The 17134-nt window shown below is 41.4% G+C and overlaps 2 protein-coding genes across 6 annotated transcripts in view; both read right to left on the bottom strand.

The window, feature by feature from the left end:
* Positions 1-616: 616 nt before the first annotated feature.
* LOC133133751 (uncharacterized) lies at positions 617-4838 on the bottom strand. Of its 2 annotated transcripts, none has more exons than XM_061249930.1 (6): positions 4712-4838; positions 3627-3944; positions 2757-3011; positions 1913-2125; positions 1469-1582; positions 617-1381 (listed from the first exon to the last, which is right to left on the bottom strand). In XM_061249930.1, exons 1-6 carry the CDS (start codon positions 4803-4805, stop codon positions 1122-1124), a joined length of 1254 nt encoding a protein of 417 aa, XP_061105914.1. In that variant the 5' UTR covers positions 4806-4838; the 3' UTR covers positions 617-1121. The 2 variants fall into 2 exon arrangements, with proteins under 2 accessions (XP_061105914.1, XP_061105915.1); XM_061249931.1 differs by having other exon boundaries at positions 1913-1966.
* Positions 4839-5153: 315 nt separating this feature from the next.
* LOC133133959 (calcium/calmodulin-dependent protein kinase type II subunit alpha) overlaps positions 5154-17134 on the bottom strand; it is an 88626-nt gene continuing 76645 nt past the window's right edge. For 3 of the 4 annotated variants that reach the window (XM_061250278.1, XM_061250281.1, XM_061250282.1), the window contains 4 exons: positions 15584-15659; positions 14400-14494; positions 11244-11485; positions 5154-10029 (listed from right to left, as the gene is read on the bottom strand). In XM_061250278.1, the coding sequence (XP_061106262.1) occupies positions 11253-11485; positions 14400-14494; positions 15584-15659 (404 nt within the window). In that variant the 3' untranslated portion in view covers positions 5154-10029; positions 11244-11252. The remainder of the gene's footprint in view (positions 10030-11243; positions 11486-14399; positions 14495-15583; positions 15660-17134) is intronic. The other variant, XM_061250279.1, reaches the window with a different exon arrangement.

Raw genomic sequence — 17134 nt, 5'->3', positions numbered from 1 at the left:
TTAGAAAAGAAAGAAGAAAGTTGATTAGAAGCAGCTTGTTCGACTGAAGGAAGGGATGGGGCTAGAGGGGGGCAGGGGCACAGAGAGGATGTCTGTGACCTTCTCATCAAAAAAGTCTGTAAAGTCATTAGCAGCGAAGGAGGACTGAGGTGGAGGAGGTGGAGGAGGTGGTGTGCTGAGGAGAGAGGATAAAATAGAGAACAGTTTCCGGGGGTTAGAAGTGGAGTCTTGAATTTGTGTTTGATACCATTTTACTTTGGCGGCCGTGACAGCAGAAGAGAATGCCGCCAGGAGAGACTGGTAGGTTGTGAGGCCTGATGGGTCTCTGGATTTTCCCCACTTCTTCTGGGCTAGCCCTGGAGGTACGTAGGGTTTCAATCAATCAATCGTGATTGGGAAATAAGAAGCAAAATGTTTAAAGAAAAATATATTTACTCTGATTGTATTTTGAGAAATCAATACCGCTGCTTCTCTGAATTACATGCACTAATATTGGTCTTTGTAGATTTAGATATCATCAGACCTGCTGTTTCAGTATTTATGAGAATTATCAGAAAGCATTGGAAAAGCAGCATATACTTTTGTATGTGTTTATGATCTTTGAAACAAGAGACTGTTGTAGAAGAAAGTAAAGATTTTATTTACAGTTTTCACATTTCAGATAAGAGCAATGTTAAAATTTTGTGACTGGACAAAATTATCATAATTATAATAACTGCAATAATTATAACAAATGGCTTGCAGCCCAGATCACTTAATAGGAAAAAATAGGAAAAAAATAATATATATATATATTTTTGACACTCAACATTTTTCATAAATAACAGTAATTATAATGATAAATGGGCAGAACATAAATTGTGTGTGTGTGGTCATGCATGTGTGTAATATTTTTAAATATTTTCTGAATATTCCATTTCAATATGGGACAGTGAACACAAATTGTACTAAAATATACATCATAGTTGTACACCGGCAAGCTCTCATAATACATAGTATAACTATTCTTATGTAATGAGTAAATGTCATTTCAATGGTAGGTCACACATACAACATTAAAAGAAGAAAACTAAAACAACTGTACATGCTATTTGTGAGTTGCTTGCACTGTTGGTCACATCCTATTTTGATTGGCTTATCCTATGTATGTCATCTCCTCGGTAATTGGCCGTTTTTCTTTTTTTTTTCTTTTTTTTAAGTCTTGTGTACACGGCATCCTCTTGGCCATGGGCTCTCCGCTTCGAGTGTTCAGGTTCATCAGGAACTTTAATTTGTCCGTAAATCACCCTCGGCTCTGGCTCTTTCTCTAGCCTCCCCGCCCCCTTGGCTCTATTGAGGCATAAGGCCTCAGTGTAGACCAGCTCCTGAGTGTTTTTGTCACCTGTGGACAGAGAGACAGGGTGTTACTGGCAGCAGAGATGGCTTTTAGAAGTAGCCCATTATTATCATTTCGGGACACCACACAAACCTTCAGCTGTGACCCCAGTTCTGTTTCTCTTTCGGCTGAGACAGTATGTTGTTGTTGTCAGTGCAAAAACTGTGATGACAGCACAGATAGCTACAGACACTGTGACAATTCCCACTGTGAAGAAATAAAGAGAAACTGAAATTCTGTGCAAATAAATACATATATTGAAGAGCAAGAAAACGAATGAGATTAAGAATTAAGCCTTGCGATATAAGAACTGCTTTTGGAAGTTAAGAATAGGAATAAGGTGTCTCGTTTGCTGAACGCAAGAGTAAGCAATGCGCCAGAAATTCATATAAAAAAACCTCTCAAAAATGTCACATCTTGGCAAAACTATCTTGGTGGACTAATAGTGCTTGCTTTAAACTTTCCCTTTAAAGGAGACATAACTATTGTCCTCATAAAACAGTCATGGCAACAATTCACAGTGTTCCTGTATCTTACCACATGTTGCTCCTTTATCTGAATGCTGGTTTATGTTTTCCTCGTTTCCCAGATCTGGAGAGAGAGATGTGATGCTACAGACTGCAGATATATTCTCTCTCTCACCAACAGAGCTGAAATCCTGTCTGATGATCAACAGAGACTGAAAGGTTTCTGTGGCTCTCACGCTCACTGCAACCTCTGCCTTGTTTGGCAAAGTGCAGATTCGAGGCGCTGTGGGGAGAAACACAGGTTCATGAGTTTGCTGCTTGCTCCGCCTCTCATAAAACAGACAGCAGATCCAAGAAAGTGCTTTTTTCCTCCCCATATTTCTGTTTGGGGAGTCCCAAAAAGTTATATTATTTTATCTAGTGGGAACAAGATAATTATCTTGTGCCAATAATTGTGAAGATTGAAAATGTAAGACAATTTTTTAGTTTAGCTTTTTGTGTATATTTATCAAGGGTGCCAATAATATTTAGATCCGACTGAATGTTTAAAGATTGCCTCTGCTTTGCATTATACCTTAGGGTAGCTAGAACTGATGAAGAGTTGTTGGAGAGAAGCCTCTACTTTAAATTGAATCTCTGCTTTGAAAAGTACAACTAGTTTATGCATTGCCTATAACAGCAGAACAGAAATAATAGCAGTGTGAAATATTGCTGTCACATAAATTCTAGGTTGTCAATTAGGCCAAAATTTAGCAAACCATAAATTTTGATATGCTGTATATCTCCTAGTTCCTGTACAAATCGGTTAGTCTATATTTCTAGCCATCTCTGCGATGATCTCAATCCTCTGGTACCCTTATTGGACATTTCTCTACGTCACCCCAAAATCCAGATCCCAAAGCCCAACGCCCCACCTGAGCAAGCAGACAGTTGAACCGTGGTAAATGTGCTGCTGAAATGATTCTGGACGGAGCAGGTAATGTTGCCGGACACATTCTTCCTCAGAATGACCGTGTCCATCTCTTCTGTCAGGTAGGCCAGGCCTGTGTCCAGGGGCCTGTCCCTCAATGTCCAGTTGTACTCAGTAACATCGCCGTCCGAAGAACAGGACGCCCTGATTTCTCCGTGAGGTAAGCACAGCTGGGATATGATCGCTTTAGACAGGGGCGCTGTGGAAGAGGCGGGAGAACATATATTGTTTTTTTATTTTGCTCCACAAATAGCTTTATGTATTTTGTTATATCGTTTTTTTATATTGGCCCAGTGCAATGTTCTTCCATGAACTTGATCATTTTGTTTTTGTATTTAAATGAATGAATCAAATATACTTCACAATAATAGGAATATTTTCTTAGCTGAATTGTACAATATGTGTTCATGCAACTTATATGGTTGTATTGCCAACATAAAAGCTTGTCACCATAGTTTACCATTTTTAATTCACTGAACCGACGAGCAAATATTTAAGTGCTATTGGAAACAATTACTTACTTTTACTCACAATTAGTGACTTGTATATATCTTACTTACTAAGATATATACACTCAGGCATCTATGCCATTAGTCATGTACTCCAGAGCGGTGCAAACTAATTATTTTTACTTTTGTTACATTCCAACTTGAATATTAAAACATTGAAACACAATGCAACATACAGGTATGACTGTTATAAGTCTAATAAGAAACCAAAAATGTATATTCATGTGCTAAAAAGAAGTAATAAAAGTATAAAACTATTATGATTATTGTCACTATTATTTTATAATTGCTCTTCTAAAGGGTACCTTGAATGATGAGTTTTATTTTGCGAAACAACTGAAGCCGTCCACCCTTATTAAAGACCTCTACCGTGTATTCCTCCGAATCATTTTTCAAAGCTCTGCCCCACTTCAATGTCCCATTATAGATAGACCATGAGTGGTTGGCATGTTGAGAATGAGCTATTATGCCATTTTTATAGGTTAGAATGTTCCTTTCTCCAGTCTTCATCTTTATTTGTACATCATTAGTGTCAATGCCCAGGTGTATGATGACTGATTTCCCCAAAGCTCCGTAGCATTGGACAACGTGTTGCTGTTCAAGTCTGCACGCAGAGACCATAACTGCAAAAGATATTGTCTAATTAAAATAAGGCCAGTCTTGAACTGGCCATGGCAAAGAACACGCAGTGGGAAATCATGTAGAAAAAAGATATATAACAGTCAACATCATGTAATGTAAACTCTATCAGACATCACTACAAAAATAGACTCAATGTCTATTCTGTGTCCAGGTCATTGTCTTCAGTGTTTTCTTACATTCACCAATCCAGTGGTTGTGTTGCAATATCAGAGGTTCCCAACTCTCATACTGGAGAACCTCCATGCATGCTGGTTTTCTTTCTGACCTTACTGTCAATTCCAAGTATAAAGAGTGGTTACTTATTTCTAATTATACGTTTTAATGTACATTATACTGAGGGACAGTTTACCCTCATGAAGCCACATTATGTCAGAAACATACTGTATTTAATTAAGATTCCACAATAACCTGTGAACTTTTAATCAGTGAGACCAGTTATTTGATTAGATTTGGAACAGCAACCAGCAAACACAGAGATTCTCCAGGACCAGGGCTGGCTTTAAAACATTATAACACAAACATTTGACTGGTGAAAATAAGAATGAAACGGATCCCTGCGATAAGCAAAAACATGCACGGACAACAGCACTTCAGATATCCAACAATATATGGACACTGTTGATCATGGTCATGATAAACATAAACCTGATTGTAGCCTCACAGACTATCAGCCAAATAATTAACCATTACTGACATACAATTAACAATATACACTTGTACTTGTACAGTTGTATATAGTCCTGCTCACCTTGTGACGTTGCTGTTAATACCAGTAGAGCTGCAATAAAGGCAGACATATTTTTCTTACTCAATTGACAGGTGTGCCTTAGACAGCAGCACATCTAGTGTGCACAGCTATGAACCAGCAGCACAGCTTACCCTTGTGAAAAAAAAAAAAATTATATTGAAAGGTTTGGCTTGTTTTCTAAGACGCCAAGGCAGAAGCCAAAACGTACAACTGCAGTCTGAAAATCTCCACCCACAGGTGTCAAACAAAAAAAACTAAAAAAGATTATCTCAGAAAGAATCATACTACCCACTTTCGGAAAACATCAAACAGAAAATGATTTAGTGCAAGACAGAGAACTCTGTTCAGGATGCAGAGGCGTAAATATAAAAGATTGTGATTGATAGATTTCAGAAGCAGGGCACAATCTGTCAAGTCACTGAAATGAATCGGGACCAGCAAGTGGTTGGTAAATACAGCTTTATTTATGAAAACACCATTAAGTACAGTATATGCGTTTCATTTTGGCAATAATATAATAGTTCTGAGTAAATCTCAAAGAGTTTAAAGACCATGAAACCTGGATATTAAACCACCCTCATTCTGAAGTGGTACAATAGATAACAATAATAATATTGGTCACCTAAAAAAAATGATCAAACAAATTGCAATAATATGTGTACATAAGGCAGTCATTCAATTCACAAGTACAAATACAGCTTCAAAGTCAAATATTATCCCATCCCTTATTTTTGTTGCACTCTTTGCTTTCTCACGTGTTTCTCGCATTCTACTTGACACAAACGCACGCAGAGCTATCTGTCTCTCAGTGGCTCTTTACACAGGAAGTATAACTTACGAGCTGAGCAGAGGTGTGACAATAACTTCTCACAAAAGCTTGCAGCGGCCCACTGTCTGTCTTCCTGAGTTCTCATCCAGCCCGGTGATGTCTGTAGCTCACAGCCTTTTCTCTTTTGATTTTGATAAATCTTATGCCTTCATTCTGACAGATGTAGTGTCATTACCTGCTACTGTAAATCCTCAGTTGTTTCTCTGTAATGTAGCAATGTTTTACATGAGAATACTAAGAGAGTAGATTTTACATTATGATTATGAATAAATAAAAAAATCATCAGTGAACTTTAGCATTTGATTGGTTGGTCAGTGTGAACATCCAATACACGTGTGCAGTCCATAAGTATTTGGATGGTGCAACAACATTTGTTGTTTTGGCTCTGTACTCCCAAAACGTGGGATTTCATATAAAACAATGAATATGAAGTTAAAGACTGTCAGCTTTAATTTGAGGGTGTGTACACAAGGTCACAAGGACATAAATGTACTGTTTGTATCTTCTTATGAGACGCGTTTGGTTATACTTCATGAGCAGAGAGCCAGTTGAATTGCGTGACACCTTGTTCCACTCATCTACTGTACCTTTCTCATACAACGATAGCATTTTTATGTTTCTTTTTTTTTTTAACATAAAATCAAGCAAAGCCAAATTTCAAATGAACAAAAAATACAATTTTCTTTTCAAAATACACTGGGAACCCACAAAATTGAAAACAAACCTATGAATACTATTAATAAAGTAAAATACCTTAATTTGCATTACAGCTTTTGGTGATGTAAATTAATTTGACTGTGTTGAGGGTGGAGAGGAGAGAAACTCTCCAAAAACCAACGGGAAGCTCACCCTTCTGATGAAAATCAGGACGGAGGATTACCATATATTGTTGTATATTTAATATCCTTTCAGGCTAGGAAATTTGCTCAGATGTACTTAGGTGAAGAGAAAGAAAACATTTCATTTTCATTAGCAAACCACACGCAGGACTTGGTGTGGACCTGTAATATCTCACACCAGTGTGTCAGCCTGGTCAGGTTTACAGATCAATACGGGAATCAAAACTAAGATCAGACTTTCTTATTTAAATAATATAAAAGAAAACACTAAAATATGCATTTACCACTTATTTACTTCCAGAAGACAAAAAAAGCAGTCTGTTCCCCACCCAACATTTCACCCAAACTCCTAACATCAATAGTCTAATTTAGATGACGGCTTCAACCTTTCTTGAAAACAAAGCACACTTTGACATTGGTACAGAACAGTTCCATGCAGTGAACAAAAACAAAAGAGCTGTACATTTTTGACACCAGCATATCTGCAGATTTTATCCGAGCTTTATACTGGTTGCTCTTTAATAAATATAATCTCATTGTTCATAATTACACTCAAACTTCAATATAATCTCCTAACACAAGGCAGGATGCATTCACCGCACACAGAAAAGCAAGTCTGGCAGCTGATTGGCTGGAAGTTCTCATATCAAAGCAATGGTGTCCATTTTCACACTGAAGACTAAAACTATCATAAAAAACAATTATACAATCTGTATAATAAGCCATATAAAATATCAATATCGACTACAAAACAAGCAGTATGTACAAGGAGTGTCTAAGAAAGAAGTCATGGAATCCTGTACATCTTCAGGTAGTGGTTCATTTCCTAGCAGTAATTTTATTAGATTTTTTTCTATTATTGTATTGTCATATTTGGGAAGCTGATAATGGTTTTCACCACATTGTCAAATGTAACCCATTTTCATCTACAGTCTGCTGGAGTGCATTGTACTGTACAAGTGTGGGACATTCATGATGAGTTAGTCTGTCCCTGAATGCATATGTGTCTATCTGTGAGTCCACAGTTGTACAACAATGCTAGGTTCGTTATTGATAAAAGGCATATTTATACTGCTTTTATATTTTTCATAGTACAGCTGCTTGTAATTCTTCTTCGTCCAAACACACAAATCCCTCTCTGCCCAATTGGCCTTAAAACACGATTTATAATGTCATATATTCAGAACGATACATTCCAGTGTTCATCTTGCATTATCGAGGGGGGAAGGTAAAAACAATGTGCAACTAATTTTGACCCAATTCATGCAGTTTTAATGTGGCATTAATGTGAGTTAACAAGCCGAAGCAGATAAGGAACCATGGCAACAAAAAAGCAGGTAATTAAAAACTTTCGAATCCAAACAAAACGCCACTTTTACACGCCACTGTAAAATCTGAATGTGAAAATGCCAGCCTGTACAACAACGACAACAACAACAACAACAACAATAACAACAACAACAAAAACACCGATATGTTTTATTGCAAAAAACCTCTGGGTAGTTTCATTGGCCTTTGAACAAATTGCTTTTTGTTTTTGAAGCCTGATACGCGCTAAGCACAACACAGAATTCCCCCTCTGGCCGCCGAGCTCGGCCGTGTCAACAGCGGATCACCCGAAGCCCTCGTCACTGCGGTGGACACACAGCCAAGCGGACAGACGGACGGAGTGCTGCTGTGGGGAAGCGACTATGAACTCAGCATCTTTACTGGAAGAACCAAAAAACAAAGTGCGCTGATCACCCTACCTCCACAGGCAGTACCTGACTCTGTGTAATGTCTTACAACAAACACACACAATTTGTGACTGTGGAAATCAATAAAGTTTTTAGCGTGAACGTTCACCGTCTCGTGACCTTGGAATTATACGTTTCTACCTGAGTTCTGAGCAGTTTGGAGATCTTGAACTTCAAAGATACCAAAGTGAAAGGGCACCAAGCAGATACAACCCTTTAAATGCAGCTTTTTTTCCCCATACATTTAAACAGTATCTTTCTGTAGAACTTCACACATTTATGCAAAAAATGTCAGTTAGAACCATATAATTCTAAGGTCCCAGTCTATGCAATATTTAATAGGGAGTTTTGGGGGAAAGACATATAAAGTAGTCAAACACATCATCTACATCAAGTTCTGGTTTTGAGCACCTGATCTGTACATCTATACCGAAGGATCTGGCCTCCTCATGTTTTAAAGAGGTCTGCAGAGATACAGTAACAATAGCCAGATACTGTAAAACCACCCTGAACTCACTCAGAGAACGATATACCCCCCCCTGCTGTTGAAGAAAAATATAAAAAAGGCTCCAACACTGGTTCCTCATAGAGCAAAACTTTGGAAAAATGTAGTTCAATTATACATTTAAATTACAGCAGGGGCAGGTACAATCAAATGAGAGAACACCCATTTCTTCCTTCTTCTTTTTGTGCCCAATTTTAACAATTATAGAACATTTGTTTTTATATTCTGCCCGACTGAGTTACAGTTGAGGTTGTGTACATATACAGTATGGAATGGAAATTAAAATGTTTTGACCCTTTGCTTTCATGAATATCGACCAGACAGTCCACTATGTTCTACTCAGAGAGACAGTAATTTGATTGGTGGAAAAAGCATATGAGGTCATCACTGTGCACCACACAAAGGATAATAATCTAGGACAGCTACTGAACTCCACGTCCTGCTGGCCACAATGTCTGCAGATATTTGCATCAACCATACGCTACACCACCGGATTTCCCCAATTAGCTTATTATCTGAACCAAATAGGTAAAATAACGAGTGAATTCAGGTGGTGTAGCGCACGGTAGGAGTAAATACCTGCAGACACTGAAAGAGAAGCTCAAATGTTCTGAAGCTGGACATTATGTCACAGCTACAGTATTTGTTCAGTTTAATTGAAAACCAATGGGATCAGCCAGGTGGATTTGAATAGGGGTAAAATCTATAATTCAACTAATGATCATCATAGTCATGTACAATGCGTATCTGGAAGATGGAAACACCACTTTGTAGCAGCACTCTGAGGCTAAATGTCAATGGCACTGCTGTGGTTTTACTGTGTTTTGAACAAGAAGCATCCACGTATTAGTCAAAACTGCTCCGATTTAAAGGTAACTAACAGTGGCACGGGAAGGTTTAAGCAAGTCGTAGACTGGTAATGTTGAAAAACCAGTAGTGTATCTATTCATAATAACAGTGACATCTGTATGATTTGGACAGTGACACAATTTCCAAGGTCTGTAATTCGAACACAGATTAAAGGGTAAAACGTTATAATGTTAATTTGAGGATATTTACATCCGTATAGGAATTACAGCCCTTTAAAATTGTAGTCTCAGTCCAAATACTCATGGACCTCGCTGTATATCAAAGTCATAATAAGTAAGACAAATGGGAAGGGAAGATTAAATAAAGTGACAAATGATATACTGTGTATATGGATCATAGTTTGTTTGTGTTCTGTTATTTTAAAGATAGCAACATAGCATTGGTATGGATGGAGTGAAGAGACACACGATCGGTGGTGAAATACGGAGGGCGGTTCCACAGGCAGGCGTGTGACGCACACACCCTTCCCACACACAGGCAGCTGATGACTGGTGCCATGGAGACACGTCTCATTCAATTCCTCCGCTTCCGCAGTTCAGCTGGGGGAAATGAAGACAGGAGCAAAGGTTTCTGGGATTGCATTGTCTGATAACTACCTGACAGTCTAAAAACCACATTAGGAATATTACTAATGAACGGATCACATGGAAATTAAACATTACCTATAGTAAAAGCAGAGGTGTAAAATCCAGGTTCAGAAAGTAAAAGTCCTCCCCAGTATTTTATTCCAATTGTCTAAATTTGTTCGTTTTTTGCATTGTAGTGGCTTGCTGTTGCCTGTCCTTGCCACAGTGTGGCGACATTGAGCTATGTTACAAGTATTCACTTCTCCTGGCTTTCCTTCAGAAATGCGATTATAGTTCTGCTCAGGTCTGTCTTAGATATAGTACACAGAAAGGCCGTAATGTTTGATGAGCCAAGCTCAGCTTGTTATCTTGGCAGCCGTTTCACGCAGGGGTGTCTTGGTCCTGGAGAGCCACAGATTTCCTCGTTTCTAATGTTCCTCAGCATGTGTCTGATCCACCACAGCAGCTGATTACAAAGGTAATTCACCTCACCTGGAGGCTCAGACATTAAACACTATTCTTAGGGCTTCTCATATAAACTGTAAATAAACAAAACCTCAGCAGACTATGTGACTCTTCAGGGCCAGGGTTTGGAAATTTTGTTCAGCCTGATATAGACCACCCCTTCCGGTCCTTTGCTAAAGCTACATGACCAAGCAGGTTAGCTAAATTGAAGAGTCTAAATTGCCCCTCAGTGTGCTGCTGCCATTGCCCTTGACCAAGGCCCTGGCCTCAGAACTGGAGTTGGTCCCTGGGCACTGCACTGCCCACTACTCCTCAGTAATTAGGATGCATTAAGCACAGAGGACGTCATTTGTTGCCTTAGAAGGCAATGACAAATAAATAAATAATAATAATTACATGGCCAAAGTGACTAACGGTTGATTAGACTAAGCTGGGGACAGTTCCCCCCTGCAGCAATGAGGAGTTGAGGGCCAAACTCAAGGGCCAAACAGCTGTGTGGATTTTATCACGGTGACACCGGGTATCGAACCACCGACCTTGCGGTACCCACTCATGTATCGTACCCACTATGCTACGGGCTGCGCAAACTATTCTCTGGCTCAGCCACTGTGAATGCAGAGTGAAAACTCTCATAGAGCAGACGGGGGAGAAGGAGAAGAGTGTGAGAGAAACGTTACCAGGTGGATTTACTTGGTAATGGCGGAGGGGGGGAGAAGCGTTACCGGGTGGATTTACTTGGTAATGGCGGAGGGAGAGCCGGAGCGGTGGAAGTGGACGATCTGCCACTTGCTGTCCCGCCGGTGCCAGATGCGCGTCTCCTCGGACTGCGCGGTGCGTGGCATGCCGTTGGGGTCGATGTACTGCGTGATGCGAATGTAGGCGATGCAGGCCGCCTCCTCCCCGATGAGGTGGATGTGCGGGTTCAGGATGGTGGTGTGCACCGGCTTGCTGTTCTTCGACCACACTGGAGCGGAGACCAAACAAGGACACGCAGGCCGTTGATGTGAAGCACCGAACTTCAGCTACTTAGCCTGCTAAGAGTGAGTGAGTGAGTTCTCACTCTCTCACTCTCTCACTCTCTCACTCACTTGTCTAGATGCTTCGCATAAAAAAACTATTACCACTGTCATTATTAAGCACTACAAAGCATTATTACACATTTTTTCTTACCTCATCGAACAGTATAAAACATTATTAAAAATCATACAAATTTTGAGATACAGCACAACGTGCTTGGTTACGACTAAAAATAGTTCCTCAAGGCACCGGTGTCATTTGGATAAAATTTCAACACTTCGGTTTGCCGTTTTCTCCCCATATACTGACAGGCACAGCAATGCGTTATGAAGGGGAACCGGCCTCAACTGAAAAACAGAAACAGAAACACGCCTCAAAAACCTTCGTTTTGAGTCATGCATTCAGCATCTGCGGAAAGTGTCATTCCTTTCTTTGCCCTCGCTCGCTTTCTCTGATGCATCGAGCGCTGCTCTTATGTAACTCTGAGGAAGGAAAATGACCCTGTATCTCTGTAAATTCCACGGGGCGGATGTAACACGCAGACAAAAGCTCCATGACAGGCAGGCGGTGAATGGACCGAGCAGAACGATCCTTCAGCATCTCCTTTTCCAGATGCAGTCCAGAAACGCACCGATACAACCGCGTGTGGGATTTAGACAAAGTCTTTTAGAGATAATATAGTCACGTCTAGTCAATTTCAATTGTATAGCGCAGGGATCACCAAATCACAGTCCGAGAACTGCTACTGTACTCTACCCTTCCTTTGCCTTGGAGTCAGTGGCACTCATGGTTCAGCTAATTACCTGGGAGAAGAGGAAACCAGGGCTGGATTTGATGATTGCGGGATAGCGCTTTTTACTGGAAACCGTCACAAAGACACTTTACAGTGGCGGTTCCCAACAGTGTTCCGGGAGATCTCCTGTCCTGTAGGTTTGCGCTCCAACCCTAATTTAGCACACCAGATTCTACTAATTATCCACTCAACGAGATCTCTCACTGCTGAATGAGGTGCGCTCTGTTAGGGTGGAGTGAAAACCTGCAGGATGGTAGATCTCCAGGAGAAGGGTTGATTACCACTAGTTTACAGAGTATCAGAAGGGCACAAAGGACAAAACTCAGGCTTGACCGAGCAAGTGCATGAGGTAAAAACAACCCCTCCAACAATTAAAACAATATATGCATCTGTATTTTTGTTACATTACCCTCTTGCCTGGTTTGCTGGGTGTGGGTGGAAGCCCTGGACTGAGTGGAGCGAATCCCCCGTTTGCGGCTGTCATTCCCGCACGTAATCGGTCTCATCGGCTCCCCTTCGGGGCCATTTCCTCTTCCGCAGGGGAACGGACCGCCGACATCAGACAATTAACCTCAAGTGCTGATAGGAACAAGGATCCTGCCATAGCGGGAACCTGCTAGCAGCGCCGCGGATCCGACAGGAACAGGAAGCTGGCGGTTACGGACGCTGCTTTGACTAATGAGCATTAGGCAGACATTTCCTTTATTCCACATATCAGAGGTCTCTTGCTCTTTTTTATTCTCTCTCTCCTCTCCCTTAATGTTTCTTAAGTACCTCCGATTCTACACACAGGAAATGATTAACTGGTAAAGATCCATATTATTCATGATAATGAATAATGTAGATGAGAACTTCTTACACTGCGTTAATTCCGATAGCTTACAGTCTTTTGCTCCTCTTTTTAATTTTTCCGCAATCTTTAAGGACATTCTAACCCCTAAAATGTTCCTTCTGGAGCTTGAAGTAGAGGTTTGGAACTCCCAAATTAGCCTTTGAGCAAGGAAACATGAGCGTGTTCTTTGCGAGAACTATTTTTTCAGAAAGCATGAGATATACTAAATGATTGACCTGTCGATCCCCCATCTGCACTCATCTGCCACCTCTGTAACTGACACGGCTTTAAACTGACATTTGAAGGAGCCAGGACATTCCATTTGCCTAAATCACATTTTCTCAATTACCCCATGTTTTTACTTCACTCCTTCTTCTAGCCTCTTTTCTAGCCTCTCATCGCATTTTTTCTCACTAAGGAGTAGAAAAAGGAGCAAGGAAAAGATAAATAAGCGATTGTAATGAGCCCACTGTTAGAGTTATACCCATACTGTTGCCCTTATTAACCGATTTGAACGAACTTATGTACGTTGATTTGAAAGTAGCTCCGGGTAATAGCACTGCTGAATGGGTGTAGCGCGTAATGCAATGAGCGTTGCATTGTGGGTAGCAGACACGGATGCGGGGAGCTGGTGGAGGTTGTGTTTGTGCAGATCCAGGTTAATGTAGTGAGAGTTGCATTGTGGGAAACGGATGCGAAGCGGGGAGCTGGTGGAGGTTGTGTTTGTGCAGATCCAGGTTAATGTAGTGAGAGTTGCATTGTGGGAAACGGATGCAAAGCGGGGAGCTGATGGAGGTTGTGTTTGTGCAGATCCAGGTTAATGCAGTGAGAGTTGCATTGTGGGAAACGGATGCGAAGCGGGAAGCTGGTGGAGGTTGTGTTTGTGCAGATCCAGGTTAATGTAGTGAGAGTTGCATTGTGGGAAACGGATGCGAAGCGGGGAGCTGGTGGAGGTTGTGTTTGTGCAGATCCAGGTTAATGCAGTGAGAGTTGTATTGTGGGAAACGGATGCGAAGCGGGGAGCTGGTGGCGGTTGTGTTTGTGGAGATCCAGGTTAATGCAGTGAGAGGTGGGTTGTGGGTTAGCAGACGCAGATGCAGGGAGCTGGTGGAGATCCAGGTTAATGCAGTGGGGATTCTGCCTGGGGTCTCTGCCGGGCTAACGAGCCGTGCGGTCGACGCCGACGATCGCTCATTCAGCGTTCGGCGCACAAAGGAGGCGGCCAGGCGCGCTTACGGTTCTCGAAGTAAAACCGGTGGAAGTCCAGACCCTCCACTAGATTCCCCAGGGCCTCGGGTTCGAAGGCCGTCACGCTGGGATCGCACATCTTCCTGCGGATAAAAGAGAGGGTGGAGAGAGGGGAGGTCTATCTTTAGAAGAGGAACGCAAGAGGGGGGTAGTGACCTGGAAATACAACAACTAAATAAATAATTAAAAAGATGCTTTTTTTCCTCGTAGCACAGGCAGAGCGGTTGTTGCGATGATGTTTTGAGGCTATGACGCGATGCGGTTCAGAAATTTGCCGCTGACGCCGTGCCACGTTTCGCTCTGCGTAGGAACCCGATCCGTCTCAGGGAAGCGCCGCTCAGCCCGACGGTCTTGCTGCCAGATACAACAACTGTCCTGCTACTGCGCTGACAACCTCGTGAAATCCACACCCAGACACGGGAAACCTCTCCAGAGGACCCTGGGTCTTTCCGATTCGATTTTAGGACTCATTTGGACAGACGGTGGAACTCATTTAGCGCACAACAGCAACAAGGATCTATACCCCGAGTCCTTCACCACAATAATTTTATCATATTTATATGAAAAGTGTCTTTAAAAAATAAAAGCTCATGGATTCTCAAGTGGTTTAAGTGTGAGTCTTCATGGTGTGCATACACAGCTTTACATTTTATTATGCTAACCAGCTATTTTCTTGCTTGACAACTACTGCATTCATTCTCAAAATCAATAAATAATGTTTTTTTTTTTTTTACCCTTGTGTTGTCTTAAGGGTCAAAAATGACCCGCCACTATGTTTAACAGCAGAGAAAACCCCTAAATGATCTTTTTTCAACTTGAAATTTGATGACAAAGTTTCTGATGAGAGACAGGTTGTTTCTTCATGCAAAATAGATTTGAAAAATATAAATTAAATTAAGCTGCTTTATTTTAGGGGTTTAGTGTTGGCGGGTCATTTTTTATCCTTAGGACAAGGGAAGTCTACAGAATGTTAAGACTACACAAGGGTTAATATATAAACCAATCAAAACAATGTATTCTAATATCTGAGATTGTGAAAGAGACTGCATTCACGTGTAGCCTGTATAGTCCCTGTGAAAAGCAGATGGAATTCTGGGACTGTAACATGCATGCACAAAGAAAGCACAGACGTGTATATGTACAGTATGTCATTCCTGTGTAAATGGACTTACGTGTAACTCTCAAAGTCTCCATTGCTGATGGCTTCTATTAGCTGCTCAGTAACTTTGATAATCTCCTGTTTCCTCACTGTGAGAGAGACAGAGAGAGAGAGAGAGAGAGAGAGCGAGAGTGAGAAAGAAAAAGAGACAAAGAGAGTGAGAGAGACGTTACCCCAAGCAGAGGCAAGAGTGAGGGAATAGGTGGCTCTTGCATAAACTGTGGGAGGCGTGTGTGTGTCTGCGTTTGTGCGTGCATGCATGCATGCGTTTTCATGTCTGCATGTATGTGTGTGTGTCCGTGCATGCATGTGTGTGTGTTTAGGTGTGTGCGTGCATGCATGTGTTCATGTGCGCCTGCGTGTGTGTGGTCATGTATGTGCATGCATGTGTGTACGCATGCATATGTGTGTGTGCATGCGTGGTCATGTGTGTGTGTGCATGTGTGTATGCATGCATATGTGTGTGCATGTGTACATGCATGTGTGGTCATGTGTGTGCATGCATGCGTGCGAGTGTGTGCATGTGCCTGGGCACGTGAGGCAGTGTGTGTGTTTGTATAAGAGAGAGTGCGGGGGATGCTTGCTGCCCACACAGAGAGCAGAGTTGGCTCTGCCCGCAGTTAGAGAAACAGCTCCCCTCCCACCGGCGCAGAGACGCACGTATGCTAGGAGGTGGGAAAGATCACACAGCGCTCATACAATCCCCCCCCTCCCCCCACTTTATTAAACACCCCCCCCTCCAGCTCTGCCTGATGCAAAACTCTAACCGTTTTATGAATCAAACCGAACCTACATGCTACACAGCAAACATTAAGCAGTCAATTGCTGCTACAGGGACAGTGGTCTGCCATATATTTAACCCTTTACGGTGTGAGGTCACAAATAGAATTAGAATGCTCCTAACTTAACATACTAGTGTGCTTATGTAAGAATCACTACTGGTAATCGAAAGCATTGGAGTTCTAAAACACTGACGAAGAACACTTTTAGGATTATAGTGTGCGTGGTAGCTTTGAATGTTAAACAATCTGCTGAGCGGTGAGCACATGTTGTTTGACTACAGCAGACATTATACATGGCTGTAGCAGTTGTCAGAGATCTGTGCTGATGCCTTGAAGGAGAGCAGGCTGATGTTAGCATTAGGGCTGAGCAATTTAATTTCCTGTTTTTAGAGGCTTTCAGCAAATGCATTTCACTTAAAACATAGGTGACTCATTTAAATTAGGCAATTTAAAAATTATAATAATGATAATATAAAAATATAATACTATTTGGTAAAACATTTTGTTGTACAGCAAAAGAAGAAATCACTACCCGTATAACTATGGCAATGGAACTCACAGGCAAACCATCCATGATGAATGGAAACCATGGAAACCTCTGACAGCTCGTACCGTAACGTGACCTGACAACTGTAAGCCGTAGCAACACAGCCCACACAGTAACACATCCTGCCAATTAACGCAAACCACGGAAACCGTAACATACTGTACCCCAATAGGCAATCATATGGCAACCACACATAGCAACACAACCTGACAACCGAATAAGAAAATCCAAAAAA

The sequence above is a fragment of the Conger conger genome, chromosome 7 (genome assembly GCF_963514075.1).
Source record: "Conger conger chromosome 7, fConCon1.1, whole genome shotgun sequence".
Classification (NCBI taxonomy): domain Eukaryota; kingdom Metazoa; phylum Chordata; class Actinopteri; order Anguilliformes; family Congridae; genus Conger; species Conger conger.
The sequence above is the reverse complement of the archived record's forward strand: the minus strand, read 5'-3'. Positions and strand labels throughout refer to the sequence as shown.